Here is a 16,426-nt window from a genome sequence, read left to right on the forward strand (position 1 = left end):
GAAGACCACATTGGGTTCCTCTCCTGTCAGCCAAGAACAGGAATCTGGCTATAATGGTTACAGACTCACCGAAACTGGATAGTTGAAGACTGGAAAAAGACCAGGTGATGCTGTTGTAGTTCATCCACCTCAAGGTTTGATGTGTTGTGTGTTCTGAGATGCCTTGCTGCGAGTGCTTATTTGAGTTACTTTAGACTTCTTCTCAGACCAGTCTGGTCGTTCCCCTCTGACCTCTCTCATCAACAAGGTGTTTCAGCCTGCAGGCCCTCCACACACAGGATGTTTTTTGTTTTTCGCACCATTCTACGTAAACTCTACAGACTGCTGTGTGTGAAAATCCCAGGAGAACAGTAGTTTCTGAAATATGCATAAATGAGCAGATGTACAGGTGTTCCTATTAAAGTCGACAAAGTGAGTGTATACACACAGTCCCCTCCGAAATTATTGGTACGGCAAGGCCAATTCTATTGTTTTTGCTATACACTGAAGACACTTGGGTTGAACAAAAGCTGAATACGAGCCTTTTTTTTTTTCGTTTCCTGATATTTACATCTAGATGTGTTAAACAACTTAGAAAATGGCACCTTTTGCTTGAACCCACCCATTTTTCAAGTGATCAAAAATATTGGAACATGCAACTGACAGGTGTTTCTCATTGCCCAGGTATGCTCTGTTAGACTGACTGTTTAAAGAATTCATAGCTTTGAATGGCTACTCTTGGTTTGAGCCTTGGTTTTGTCTGTGAAGACTGCATTTGTGGTTAAGAAGTATAAACCAACATGAAGACCAGAGAGCAGTCTATGAGGGAAAAGCAAGCCATTTTGAAGTTGAGAAAAGAGGGAAAATCGAACAGAGTCATTGCACAAGCATTGGGAATGGACAACGCAACAATTTGGAATGTCCTGAAAAAGCAAGAAACCACTGTTGTACTAACAACCAGACATCCAACAGGTTGGCCAAGGAAAACAGCAACAGTAGTTGATGACAGATACACTGTGAGAACTGTGAAGAAAAACCCAAAAACAAGAGTCAGTGACATCACCTACAACTTCCACACGGCAGGGGTCAAGTTATCACAATCCACCATTCAAAGAAGACTTGGAGAGTAGAAATAAAGAGGCCATACCACAAGATGTAAGCCACCTATCAGCAGTAAGAATCAGAAGGCCATATTGGAATACTCAAAGAAATACAGAGATCTGGAAAGAGAAAGTTCTGGAACCAACATTAACCTCTACCAAAGTGATGGAAAGGCCAAAGTGTGAAGAAAGAAAGGATCTGCTGATGATCCAAAACATGAACCAAAACAAGCTTATCAGTCAAGCACAATGGAGGTAGTGTCATGGCTAGGGTTGATTGGCTGTTTCTTTAATGGGCTCACTAATCTTTATTGATGTAACTCATGATGGTAGCAGCAGAATGAATTCAGGAGTCTAGTCTCCTGGTGTCCAAATACCTTTTGCCTTATCATTTTAGTTTTTTAAACATATTTTTGTTTAAATATGCTTATAAATACATTTAAACTGATAAATTGTTGGTCAATTTAAATTTTAGGAAACAAGTGCTACTCAATCATGACAGTTTTCAGCGATCATTCAAAAGTAAAACAGTTTCAAGTAAACAAGTTTCAAGTTGAGAGGGACAATAGAAAATAAATAAATTTAATAAATACATTAGAAAGAGGTGTGGTTAAACCCTTTGAGAACCAAGCTTGCCCAGTGCAGCACAATGACATTTTCATGATGGCATACAATTGGAGCTCACTTACAAATTTTTAGATTGATTCTGACAGAACTAATGGCAAATACAAAATTTGGCAAATAAAATTCTTGATTGCCGAATTTTGTGTAGCACATGCAGAACCAGTGATGGAGGGAGGAGGAGACCATTTTTCGACCTTGTGCCTTACCATCACTATAATATCCACATGCATCAATACATGATGGATAGACACTGCCCCTGATAATTATTCAATGTTCATAGAGTCACAATTATCTGTAACTAGCAGTCTTCTTTTTGTCGCTGTGACAGTTAATTGGTTCTACCTGTTTCTTGTGAACAATGTTACAATTAGTCTATTTAAACTCCCTGTCCGTACTTTTTTAAATGCTGTTTTAATGGCTGTTGTGCCATCTTTATTTAGCTTTTTTTCTTACCTCAGCTTTGACCTTTTCAATTTCAGCTCGAAGTAGCTCAATTTCATGCTTCAAGCTGTCAATCTGGAGGTCCCTATGGAGCAGAATAAACAAACAAACATCGCGGAGAAAATGAGAACTGAAAGCAGCTCATTCAAAATTGTTTATTGTAAACAAGTGGCATCATTTGAATATTTTAGTACCTGTCATCAAAGCCATTATTTGGGGGCCCAAACGTCTGATCAAATATGTCAACCTATCCAAAAGACAAAAAAAAAAACAACAAAAAAACAGCAAATTAAAACTTAACACATAAAATTGTTGAAAAAGTTTGTGAAGCATGTGGAAATGGCTGGCTGCCCTATAAAAATCTCTAAGACTATCTATTCTTCTTTCAGAAGTCAGAATACCAGTCATGTTTTTACAAAAATAACAATTTTGGGGCGATATGCTCATAGAAAACAGTTTAAAAGGCTCTAACTGATTAACTATGCGACAAAAAAATGATTTTATATTATCTAGTATAATATTCTCTGCTGGCAGTGACACCAACCCAAAGCTTTCTAGAGATATGACAATGAGATTCAAGTGAGGATTTATCCAGACTTAACATGCCTATATAGGGTGCCAATCTGTCACTTACGTCAGGAGATATTCATCCTGTCATAATACAAAACTACAGCAATCACATCTGGAGAAATTGTGTGTGATGTTAAGCTAAGGATATGACTTAATGTTGGTTTGAATCATAATGTTTTATAGCCAATCTGCTGCTGTAATGCCACCAATATCGATAGGCAAAATCTCTTCCACCAAATGGTGAAAGAGTACATGAGACAAACATCTAGCACTAAATAAAATACACTTAATTACACCAGAATGCCCTTAAACTATATTAAGGAGGTTTTGAAGTTCTAGTGTTCGTGACAGTTGAAATCAAATATATAAACCCTACTCACTACTTGGTGTGTACAATATCTTACAAAATTTCAGCTTTTCCCCAAAAACCAAAGCGCAGTGCAAAAAAAAAAATAGCTAATGTCAGGGCTTGTCAGTTCAGGTATTAATAATAAAATTAAAGAGACACACTGGCCAAAATAAAAAAATTAACCATTGATGCATCTGTTGTAAACATGTCTACTCATGTCTTAGAGCATTGGCGCAACGGTGTGTACAACAAGGTTTGAATCCTGGGGAATCTCTGCAAAATTTGAAAGACTAGAATGATTAGGGGTGGATATTTGGGTGGGAAGAGGGGGGGGAAGGGAGTACCCGATGCTACTTGGATATAAACTGACTGAAGAATCTATCAAGAATTTTATTTAGGATTTGGACTGACATTAGCTAAAAAGTTATCCATTATCATTAGGGATTACTAATAAAAGACAGGAGGTGCTATTCGGCTAAACCAACACTTTCAAATGGTGTAGAAGATCCTTATGGCTTAGCATCCTGTCAGTGGCTAAATGATCATAAGCAGTGGCCTAGTCTGCAATGGCTAGATATATATCATATCTCATAAAAACTCAGAGTTTATACTAGAGAGGAACTTGAAAACAATCTTACAACTTTCTTGATTGTGGGCACATTCGAGACAATGTTTTAGGATTACAGCAGCAAGGACATTGTGGCACTGAAAGCTGAGGTTCTGGCCAGTGAGATGCCATAAACTCTACTGCAATCTAGCTAGCTAGCTAAATGTATCCATTATAGGCAACTCCTCAGTAAGAATGTGACCTAGTGACCTAACTATCTAGGGTTAGCTAGCTAGTTTCTTGATGTAGATTTTAGGTGAGTTGTATAGGTTTGTTCAATATACACACCAATCAGCCATAACATTAAAACCGCCTGCCTAATTCTGCCCTTGTGCCAAAAAAACAGCTCTGACCCATTGAGGCATGGACACCACAAGACCTCTGAAGGTGTGCTGTGGTATCTGATACCAAGACATTAGCAGCAGATCCTTTAAGTCCTGTAAGTTGTGAGGTGGGGCCTCGATGGATTGGACTTGTTTGTTCAGCACATCCCACACATGCTCGATCGGATTTAGATCTGGGGAATTTGGAGGCCAAGTCAACACCTTGAATTCTGTCATGTTCCTCAAACCATTCCGGAACAATTTTTGCAGGGTGCATTATCCTGCTGAATGAGGCCACTGCCATTAGTGAATACTGTTCCCATTAAGGGGTGTACTTGGTCTGCAACAATGTTTAGGTAGGTGGTACATGTCAAAGTAACATCTACATGAATGCCAGAACCCAAGGTTTCCCAGCAGAACGTTGGCCAGAGCATCAAACTGCCTCTGCCGGCTTGCCTTCTTCCCATAGTGCATCCTGGTGACATCTTTTCCCCAGGTAAGTGATGCATATGCATGTGGCCTTCCACATGATGTAAAAGAAAATGTGGTTTTTCAGACCAGGCCGCCTTCTTCCATTACTTCATGGTCCAGTTCTGATGCTCACATGCTCATTGTAGGCACATTCGCTGGTAGACAGGGGTCAGCATGGGCACTCCAATTCAAATAAAATTGAATCAACAATGGACATTGTCACATAGCAGCTTTACAGAAGTAAATACATTCAGGATATAAATGTATGTATGAATTTATCCCTAATGAGCAAGCCAGAGGCGACAGTGGTGAGGAAAAACTCCGAGATAATATTAGCAAGAAACCTTGCGAGGAACCAGACTCAAAAGGGAACCCATCCTCATCTGGGTGACAACGGATAGTGCAATTATAAATAAATCCCTTCTATAACTGTGCATTACATGGACAAATAGTGCAATTGTAACCAGGAGATTGATTACAGTTTTCACATGAAATCTGTTTTGTGAACCTATCCACTGTCCATTGATAGAGACCTGAATGTAAAACTGCTCGCAGCAACCGCAGCCCCAAAGCCACCACAGAAATACCCAGTCATCTCGTCCCAATTCAAAGCCACTGTAATGAGATAAGGAATGTTATTCACTTCACCTGTCAGTGGTTTTAATTTAATGGCTGATCGGTGTAAATTTCGCAAGTTTGCTAACTAGCAAGCTAAGCCTGTTAAACTCTTACTTAGCATACCAACTTCACTGATATGATAGCTACTTAACCACAACCATTTTCTGTTAGCTTGAAAAGGTGTCTATTCCAATAGTATGCAGTAAAAACGTGCATTTTCATGAAAACATTTCCGACACAGCACAACACTTCAGAAAACAAATTTTGGCTTGCTCTTAGGCATGTTACATATTCTACCTTCTTGTAACCACGGGAACCTATTCTGAACAGTGTGCGCTGAAACTTAACAACTAATGTACTAAACGATTTTTAACAGTCAGAGGCACTATTTTTAAATTGTTTTCATTGAGGTTGACATGTCTTGCAATTTTTTTTAAGCTAAGACCTAGGCATCCTCTAAATCCTCTAAATTCACCTTAAGCCATAAACACCCCACATGAGACATACAGCCAAAGCCCAATCTTCAAAAGAAATGCAGGTTGCATGGTGGCAGCATTAAAAATGAAAACATTTTCTTATTACATGCCTCATACGACTTTTGGAATGTGGCCTTTCGGTCCAGGTGTGGCTGTGAGGAACATGGCCCTTAAGATCAATGTCCAGATTGTCCAAAATACAGCCATGAATCTGCATAAGAGCAAGGTTTGTCAGTGTTTTTTTGTGTCATTGTTGTGCACAACCATGTCTTCAGATTGTAGGCTCAGATTAGAAAATATTCTCTCCAATTAAGCGATTAAGATGGAGAGATGTATACACAGTTTAATGAGGTTTTAAGCTTCTTTGAAAATTGCCCTTGTTTGTGGATGGAGTTTAGACATATCTGTGGCTATCCCTGTTACAGTGTTACAGGCACAATCACCTAAGACATCTCCAAGCATTTTCAGTTGGAGCTCAAGATAGGCTCTGTCAAAGCGTGAAGGAAGGTGAATGGATTCTAGGTTAATTATCTTAACTTGTTGGCTGCCTTAATAACCATCTTTTCTCTGAGAGCTGCTGTTTTCATGCCATCTTGGTTGAATCTTGGTTGAATTCATCTGGCATTTTCAGACTGCTGTAGATATCCTGCATAGTATGTTGAAAAGTGCTTTCATGCACTTTCTAAGCTTTCATGCACTTTATAAATCACCCAACATCACCCAGTGTACTGGCTTTAGTTTTCTGTAAATTCCTGGTCACCAACTTGCACAGCCCAGAAAGTGATTCACAACACAAAGGGCCACAGTAGGTTTTTGCTTTCAGAGCTTTCAGAGCTTGGATCTGGTTAATCTTCACACATTGGTTATTCTTAAGCTTCTTCATAGTTCCAAGGTTTTCGCTAAAGGCACTACATACACACTTGATAGCTATCGTTTTAACATCGTTTGTTAAAACGTACAATCCTGTTGCACATATAGTCAGTATGCTAACTACTCTTTTGGACCTTGCTTTTGGATGACTCACAGATTACCACATCTATGCCCTGCACAACGTTCACAGAACCAGCTATGACACTCACATCACAAGCCTCCTGTAGTGGTGGGACTGTGGACATTCAAATTTCAATTTTATTTGTTCCACACACAACCATACACAGTACGACGCGTAGTAAAATGCTTTTTACGACTGTCTGTGACATAAAATAGAATTTACATAGAGTTAGAAAATGGGAAAGTATTAAAAAGAAGTATAAAAACATAATGTGAGGATTTCAAGAGGGATGGCAGCAACAGTCTAATAAAGTGCAGATATGTGCAGTTGTTTTGTGCAATATAATGCTGTGCGACATTAAGCTGAGGTAGTTGTATAAAATTGCCCACACATATAATAGATATTTATAAATACAGGATAAACTGTAATACAGCATAAAATGGTTACTGAAGATGAATGAATAGAAGATGTATTAAGGCATGTAGGTAATGTGGGTGTTGTGAAAGCGAGGCCAAGCTCTAGTCCTTGGTGTTCCGATCTGGTTCAGGGCCCAAATGGCCTGTGGAAAGAAGTTCCTCCTCATTCTCTCTGTGTTGGCCTTCAGTGAGAGGAAGTGCTTCCCTGACCACAACAGAGAGAAGAGTCCATTGTTCGGATGGCTGAGGTCCTTCACTATCTTCCTGGCCTTAGTCCAGCACCGCTTGCTGTAGATAGACTGCAGGTCAGGGAGCTCAGTGTGGATGGTATGCTCAGCTGATCACACCACCCTCTGAAGAGCCCGCCTATCCTGCTTGGTGCCATTCCCGAACTAGGCTGTGATACTTCTTGTCAGGATGCACCTTACACCTTAGAGGGCAGTTTAAAGTCTCTTAAGCTTCTAAGGTGGTAAAGACATTGCTGGGTCTTCTTCACCGGGGATTGATGTGACAGGACCATTACAGGTCCTGCGTGATGTGAAGACCAAGGTATCGGAGGTTGTCCACTATCTCCACTGGGGTCCCATTGATCATATGAGGGTTGTAGCTCCTCTCCTGCTTTGTGCTAAGTCCACTATCAACTGCTTTGTCTTGCTGACGTTCAGGAGAAGGTTGTTCTCCTGGCATCAGTTCGGCAGACTTTTAATCTCCTCCAGGTAGGCCTTCTCACCATTATCAGAGATCAAGCCCACCACAACAGTGTCGTCAGTAAACTTGACAATGGTGACACAACCCAGACACAACCCTGGCATACTCCAGTGCTGAGGGTGAGGGAGTCAGGTAGGGTGAGAGCACGATTGGCAGCAGTAAGAGGTGATGACATCTCTGACCAGCCTTTCAAAGCACTTCATCACAACTGAAGTCAGGGCTACCAGGTGACAGTGACTGAGGCATTCAGGCTGGGGTTTCTTTGGGACAGGAACGATAATGAACTGTTTCAAGCATGTACGGATTACTGACTGTGCCAGGAAGAGGTTGAATATCTCCGTGAACACCAGTACTAGCTAGTGAGTGCACATGAAGGTCCATGAAGACATGGTTTGCCAAGGTTGGAGTGGAAGAACTCAAGTGGCCTGCACCTCAACCCCACAAACACCTTTGAGATGAACTGGAATGCCAACTGCATCCCAGGCCTCCTCACCTGAGATCAGTACTTGACCTCGCTAATGCTCTTGTAGATGAATAGGCAAATCTCCACAGCTATCCTCCAAAATCTAGTGGAAAGCCTTCACAGAAGAGTGCAAGTTATTATAACAGCAAAGCAAGGACTAAATCTGCAATGGTATATTCAGAAAACACATATGGGTGTGATGGTCCAGTGTCCACAAACCTTTGGCCATAATGTATCTTATGTACATGCTGGATTCATAAAATGGCTAATATGCAAGGGGGCAGCAAAGAAAAGGGCACAGCTGAACAGGGATTTAAAATGGCTACTATTTCCAGACATTACCCCAGGCACTTTGTGTGTTTGTATACAGTGCCTTTATCAGCAACACATGGAACAATGAGTCACGTTATTCAAGGTTCAAGGTTCTTTTTTTGTCAATGCCACCATATGTGCATACATACAGAGGAATCGAAATAACGTTTCTCTTCTCTCTTATCAAGTGTTTGCGGTCAATGCTGTCAGTGCAATATAGAACAGATATGAATTGTGGATGCACACAAAGTCTATGCGTGTAGGTTGGGAATGACCATTGAGGAGCCTTTTGTGGTTTGCACATGTTGGCTTGTGTAGAGTACAAAACAGGCCTTAAAATTCACTATAGTCTCTCACTATGTTTTAGCAACCAGGAGGCTGGGTATTGTAGTTTTGCTACATTGATAGGTGGAAACAGGAAAATGTTACAAAATCACAAATTCTGTTAAAATGCTGACACTGAGTATACAATACCACGCAACAGAATACTACATACCATAACAAATAATATATTAAAATCTAGTTTTATGCCGGAATGCACTTTTAAGTATATTCTTTTTGCAATAGAGAACTGAAGCAAAAGCCCACAAGTTGTGGAAGAGTAATGACCCATAATTGCACTATCTGGTATCACCCAGAAGAGGACTGATTCCCTTTTAAGTCAGGTTCCCCTTAAGGTTTCTTCCTCATGTCATCACAGGGAGTTTTTCCTTGCCACCAGTGCCTCTGGCTAGCTCATAAGGGATGAATCCAAATCTATATCTGAATATCTGTAAAACTGTTTTGTGACAATGTCTATTGTTAAAAGCACTACATAAATAAAACTGAACAGAAATTAATTGTCAACTGCCTTGTTCAATCCCTCAATCATGGAGGCAGCTGCAAGATGCTATGGCCGGAAGGCTGTCAGTGTCTGTCATGCTGGTAACACTAAAATGCACTTCACCAGTGGTGAAGGAAGCAGTCAAGGTGAAGAAGGAGAAATACTCCTGGAGGTCTCTTCTAATTCAACTGAGAGGTATCAGAGAGTCAGAAGGGCTGTGACAAAAGTGGTTGCAGTAGCGATCGATTAAGCATGAGAGGAATTTGGAGAGGCTATGGAAAAAGACTTTCAGGTGGCCACAAAGATATTCTGGCAAACCATTTGGTGCCTTAGGAAATGGAGACAAGACCATGCATAAGCTCTGCTAAGCAAATGTGGGGGAGTGTTGACCTGGGGATACTGGGGATACTGTTCAGCAATGAAATTAGCACTTTGATGAACTTCTCTCAATGGATGTGCCTTTCCGGAGACAGTGCCAAAAATCTCTGGTGTTTTGGAGTCTATCTCTGTGGCTAAGATTACTATAGTGGTTAGAAACACTCGGAGTGGCAAGGCTGCAGGACTGGATGAGATTTGGTCAGAGATTTTGAAGTCACTGGACAAGGTTGGGGTCTTGTGGCTAACACGCTTCATCAATGTGGCATGGAGACCTGGTACAATGCCTCTGGACCAGCAAACTGGGATGGTGGACACTATTTTTAAAAAAAAGGGGGACCAAGGTGTGTGCTCGGTGACAGAGCCAGTTGAGGTAGTTTAGGCATCTTAAAAGGATTAATTTAATGTGGTCTATGGTTTGAAGGATAAGCTAACAGAGCATTCACCTTCTAGGCTTAGAATTAACTTTAAGTACGTGTTGTTCATAATTTTATCCATAAAAAATATGATACTCAAGAAAAGCAATTTATTCATTGCTGTGTAAGATGCTGTCTCCTTCAAAATCTCCTCTGTGCAAAAACAAAAAAAACTTTTTGTCCACTTTAAAGGGACAATACTATTAAGAAATAGTTTCATATTAATGTATTTAATATTGGCCTCAAATGGCATTCCATAGTTTTTTGAGCATATTTACAGACCAACATATAAATTTCAGTGTTACGTATTGAGGTTATTTCAAATTCAGCAGCACTGGACTTAATGCCGTCCCTTGCTCGAGCCAATATCACTCAAGAAAAATGGCCTTAAGTCCTAGTTCGGAATCGTGCATAACTGAGACAGTCCTGTTTTTGGCAAAATCCAGTCCGGAGATCTAAACACCAATGTGCATAATTTCAGTATTACCTCCTGCTACATGCTTGTAGCTCAACTCTGAATATGGCCCTAGGAGATTTTTCTGATTATTTGTGATCAAAATGTGTGATCAATTGTGAGCAAAATGTGTTGCAAAATGGTTTTAAAGTAGTGGCAGATCAGCTGTAATGCTTTCCCCCCTTTTTAGTTACATTTAGGGTACATACATTTATGTATAGTTTCAAAGATTACACATTCAATGTGTAGTGCAGCACATTCTCTAGAAATAATATAGCAATGTACAAAATACAGCTTCTCGTGACCCCTATTTCACAGCTAATTGATGTAGGTCAAACACATTATTAAATTAAGACAAATTTGCAATGAATTAACATGATCAACATGATATCATGCAGCCTCGATAAGTTGAGGTACTATTTGAATCCTGCCTTTATTCATCACTGTATTATTCTGAACTGTATTTTTAAATCATCACACTGCAAATGTCAGCAAAACCAATTAACTGCTTTATCCAGCTGCATGTTCTGTCTCTTGAGTTTTATTTTACAGTGTTAATGGCATGTGTGTGTTTTAAAGGGGATGGTCCAGTCACAAGTGAAAAAACTCTTCCCCTGACAGCTCTACTCCAGAAAATCTCAAAAGCCTGAACATTTAGAGATTCTTGGTATGGTTTTTGGGCATTTACAGGCTGCTTCACTAGCAGTGATCATTGCCAGTATAGATTTAAAACTGCTACAGTTGCCTATTTGAGTAAATAAGTTTGTTCTGATGAAGCTAAAGTTCAGATTTATTTTAGACTTTCATGCTCCTATAATGATGCAAGAACTTCACAGATTTTGATCAAAAAGCTCACCTGTGGCTGGGAAGCCATGCTGACTGAAGCTTCACTGACATCTATTAGTGGTTCAGGCTCATCATCTTCCTCAGGTTCCTCCTCATCTGGGATAATAACCATGGGCTTCACATGCTCTGCTAGAGCAGAGGCCCGAAGGAAGTTTGGAGGGGACTGCAAACAAATTATTGATTAGATCTAGAAACACACACACAGAAAAATAGACACACATATATGAGTGACAAATTAAAGGAAAAATCCCAACCTAAAGTGCATTAGTAAGGTGTTGAGCAATCCCAAGCTTCTAGAACAGATTCTACAAGTCTCTGAAACTGTGGAAAACATATTCCCTAAATTGATGTTTTGCTACTGTCTAGCACACCAGTCCAAAATCTCCCATAGGTGTTCAGTGAAGTCTGGTAAAATGTACAGGAGCATCAAAGCCAGAACATCTAGCCTCTGGGATAACCTGTACCCCGGGGCTGTCAGCCTTGTACACAAGAGCCACCCTCTAGCACTTCCACCTGCATCTTCCCCTTACACTGACACAATGGTTGTATAAAATGCACTGTTTCACTTTATAGCATGTACTGAATTTTGTGCTTCAATTGCACAACAAAAAGATTATTACAGAATATTAAAGATTACCTCGTGTAAATATGACCAAGGGTATACAGCACATAAGATGCCTTCAAAAATAATAAAGTCAAATGTTTCTACATAAAAAATACTATAAAGAGCAGGAAACAGTAACAAATTAAACAAAGTCAATATTTGGTGTGACAACACTTTGCTTTTAAAAAAAGTAATTAGTAGTCTCAGGTACAATTTGTGCAGTTTCATAAGGAAATTGGCTTAGAAGTTTACTCAGAAGCACTCAGGTATCATTCTGTTGGTGTATGTGACACATTAACCCACCCACCTATTGCAAAGCAACCCTACTGACTGTGTGGCACAACCCTACTGATGTCACTTTACTCACTGTTGAACACTAACCAGAGCAGTCTTTGTGAATGAAGCTCTGGACAGATGTGCACTAATAAGGAACCCTCTTTCAAAGTCACATATTTTTCTTCTTATCAGCTTGATTGAAAATCAAAGTCAACTGGACTAGGCTTGCTAATTTTTACATGCCAAAGACCACAAGACACATGTCTGGAAGCATCTACACTTGTTATGTTTCTCCACATATTTATTTAGGGTTTTTCTTTAATTTGTCACCCACCTGTACATGTACATACACATGGTATTTTCAGAATTTTTTCTTACATCAGGTAGCCTTGGAATCTGGATAAGCCTTTTGAAGTACATCATGTCTCTTGCTTTATTAAAAAATGTCTTGAGACTGAAAAAAAGTGCACAAATAAACGTCCAAATACATTTAGTGTCTTCAACTTAAAAATATTTCTTCATGTGCAAATCTTTGCATATCAGTTTAGGTTTCTATTGCCAGAACATTCAGGACATTAGAGAACAATGTAAAAGGACACAAAATTTTTCCCTAAAAAAGTCCCAATAACAGTTTAATGAACTATGCGTTACATCAGAAACTGACATTTAATTGCACCACTGCACCTATTGTTTGAATTGACCATCAGCCTCCCAAGCAGTCTCTTTTTCAAACAGTTTTTTTTTTCTTTTTTCTGTGTTCCTTCATATATACTTAGTGGAAGTGTGGGAGTTCACACTGAATGTATATAGGCATAGGCAAAAATGGAAAGGACTTAAGTAATAGTACTTTTTTTTTTTTTTTTTTTTTTTTTTTTAAACTATGCTCAAGCCCCATTTTAAGGTAGCTGTACCTCACACCTTTCAAATACGAGAGTCCAAGAAGCTTACATGATATGCACAGATAATAATAATAATTAATAATTATTATTATTATTATCTAACTAATTTTTTTTTTAAGTGTTTCTTTTTGATAGGGTAAAACTAAAACATACCTTCATTGCATAAATGTATACAGTCCCTGCCAAAAATATTGGAATGGCAAGGCCAATTCTTTAGTTTTTGCTATACACTGAAGACATTTGGATCTGAGGTCAAAAGATGAATATGAGATGATAGATCAAAATTTCAGCTTTCATTTCCTGATATTTATATCTAGGTGTGTTAAACAACTTTGAACATGACAGCTTTTGTTTGAACCCACCCATTTTTCATGTGCTCAAAAATATTAGAACACGTGACTGACATATTTCTTGTTGCCCAGGTGTGCCCTGTTAGACTGACTGTTTAAACAATTAATAATTCTGAATGTCTAGTCTTGGTTTGAGCCCTGGGTTTCACCTGTGAAGCCTGTCATTTGTTGTTAAAAAAGATAAACCAACATGAAAACCAGAGAGTTGTCTATGGGAGAAAAGCAAGCCACTGTGAAGCTGAGAAAAGATAGATAATTGATAAGCATTGGACATAGCCAATACAACAATTTGGAATGTCCTGAAAAAGAAAGAAACTACTAACAACCACACATCTAATAGGTTGGCCAAGAAAAACAGCAATATTGTGAGAAGACTTTGAGAGCAGAAATATACAGGCCATACCACAAGATCCAAACCACTCATCAGCAATAAAAAATTGGAAAGCCAAATTGGAATTCTCAAAGAAATACAAGTTCTGGAACCAAGATGAGGCGAGGTTTGTAGACAGAAAGGATCTGCTCATGATCCAAAACATACGAGCTCATCCGTCAAGCAGTTTGGAAGTAGCATCATTTTCATTACATTTACGCCCTTAGCAAGAGCAACTTATAATGATCTCATTTATACAACTGAGCAGTTGAGTGTTAAGGGACTTACACAAGGGCCCAGCAGTGGCAGCTTGGCAGGGCTGGGATTTGAACTCACGACCTCCTAATCAGAAATCCTTTGTTTTAACCACTGAGCTACCATTGAATTCAGAAGTCTACAGAAACATTCTGTCTGTCAATTTACAGAGAAATACATCCAATCTAATTGAGAGGAACTTCATCATGCAGCAAGACAATGACTTAAACCACACAACAAAGAACTTCATCAGGGGAAAAAGTAGAAGGCCACCAGAAATCACCAGACCTTAACCGAATTGAGAATGCATTTCACCTCCCCCCAAAACAAAGAACAACTGAAAGAAGCTGCAGCACAAGCCTGGTAAAGCATCACAAAAGAAGAATGCAACAGTTTGGTGATGTCAGTGGGTCCAAACCAATGCAACCATATATTAAGTATTATTTACTTTAAGCCTATCTGTTCAAATACTTCTGCTCAACTAAATATTAGGTGGTCTGCCACCACGGGTGCCATGTTAAAAGTTTTTTAACACATCTAATTATAAATAAATGGAAATGAAAGCTGTAATTCTGATCTATCGTCTTATATTTTTGATCTCAAAACCAAATGTCTTCAGTCTATAGCAAAAACAAAAGAATTGCCTTTACAATACTTTTAGGAGGGACTGTATGGTGCCAACACAGACTACTACAATTTCTTTCACACCTTTATATCAGAGCTCTGTAATTTTCACACTAGGTCATTCAAAAACAATGATCTTTTTTTGGTTAAGCCATTCCTTTGTCATTTGAATGTATACTTTGGGTCAGCGTTGTGCTGAAAGGAGAAATTCCTTTTCCTCTTCAGCTTAATAGCAGATACCTGAAGGTTTTGCACTAAAATTGACTGGTATTTGTAGCTATTCATGATTCGCTCCACCTTGATAAAAGCCCCAGTTCTTGCTGAAGAAAAACAGCCCTAAAACATGATGCTGCCATCACCATGATACACCATGGGTATAGTGTTCTTCTGGTGTTTTTTTTTTTTTTTTTTTTGTACCAAACATACTTTTTGGAATTATGGAATTATTATTACTTTTGGAATTGGTCTCATTGGTTCCATGGTATATCTAATGTTTTGGAAATTCTTTTATACCCTTCTCCTGATCGATACCTTTTGACAATTGAGATACCATACACACTTTATAAGCTCTTTGTGGACCATGGCTTCAGGAATCAGACGAAACCAAGGAGATGTCAAAAAAAATCCTACAGAAACAGCTGGTCTTTTTTTGAGGTTAATCAGAATAATTTCATTGATGACAGCTGTATTGATAAATACTTTTGAACATGAGATTGTATGTGATTAGCTCATTCTGAACATCCCCAATTATAAAAGGGTGTACACACTTATCCAACCAGGTTATTGTAATGTTTCTGATTGCTTTTCACTTACTTTTTTAGACACTGTAATTTCACACTGAGGGTGGAAAAAGTTCTGACATGATTTTTATTGGTTTCATTTTTTACATTACAAAAACATGCCATTTTAACAGGGGTGTGTAGAAATTTTGACCCCTTGCTTTTTCAGTTAAAGCAGCATTCAGACAAAAATTTGCCTGGCAGAAAAGCGAATTCATTGAAGGAGAACGGGTGCAGGATGTGAAAGACATTTGTTTGTTGTTTTGGTTAGCATATGTTAATATTCAAAAATGCATCTGTTAAACATTTTTATTTCCAACTGTGTTTTGAAGATTACTGGTCAAAACAATCACACATATACAGTAATATACAACAATCAGCCATAACATTAAAACCACTGACAATTGAAGTGAATAACATTGATTATCTCATTACAGTGGCACCTGTCAAGGGGTGGGATATATTAGGCAGCCAGTGAACAGTCAGTTCTCGACATTGATGTGTTGGAAGCAGGAAAAATGGGTAAGCGTAAGGATCTGACCGACTTTGACTAGGGCCAAATTGTGATGGCTAGACGACTGGGTCCATGCGTCTCCAAGATGGCAGGTCTTGTGGGGGTGTTCCCAGTACGCAGTGGTTAGTACCTACCAAAAGTGGTCCAAGGAAGGACAACCAGTGAACCAGTGACAGAGTCATGGGTGCCCAAGGCTAACTGATGTGCGTAGGCAGCGAAGGCTAGTCCGTCTGGTCTGATCCCACAGAAGAGCTACTCTAGCACAAACTGTTCAAAAAGTTAACGCTGGCTATGATAGAAAGGTGTCAGAACACAGTGCATTGCAGCTTCCTGTGTATGGGGCTGTGTAGCCGCAGACCTGTCAGAGCGCCCATGCTGTCCACTGCTGAAAGT

The 16,426-nt window shown here is 39.2% G+C and overlaps 1 protein-coding gene across 2 annotated transcripts in view; it reads right to left on the minus strand.

The window, feature by feature from the left end:
- hip1rb (huntingtin interacting protein 1 related b) overlaps nt 1-16,426 on the minus strand; it is a 79,118-nt gene that overhangs the window by 28,386 nt on the left and 34,306 nt on the right. For both annotated transcript variants that reach the window (XM_034298907.2, XM_026939549.3), the window contains 4 exons: nt 12,621-12,696; nt 11,373-11,525; nt 2,339-2,391; nt 2,157-2,229 (listed from right to left, as the gene is read on the minus strand). In XM_034298907.2, coding sequence (XP_034154798.1) covers nt 2,157-2,229; nt 2,339-2,391; nt 11,373-11,525; nt 12,621-12,696 — 355 coding nt within the window. The remainder of the gene's footprint in view (nt 1-2,156; nt 2,230-2,338; nt 2,392-11,372; nt 11,526-12,620; nt 12,697-16,426) is intronic.

The sequence above is a fragment of the Pangasianodon hypophthalmus genome, chromosome 24 (assembly GCF_027358585.1).
Source record: "Pangasianodon hypophthalmus isolate fPanHyp1 chromosome 24, fPanHyp1.pri, whole genome shotgun sequence".
Taxonomy (NCBI): Eukaryota; Metazoa; Chordata; class Actinopteri; order Siluriformes; family Pangasiidae; genus Pangasianodon; species Pangasianodon hypophthalmus.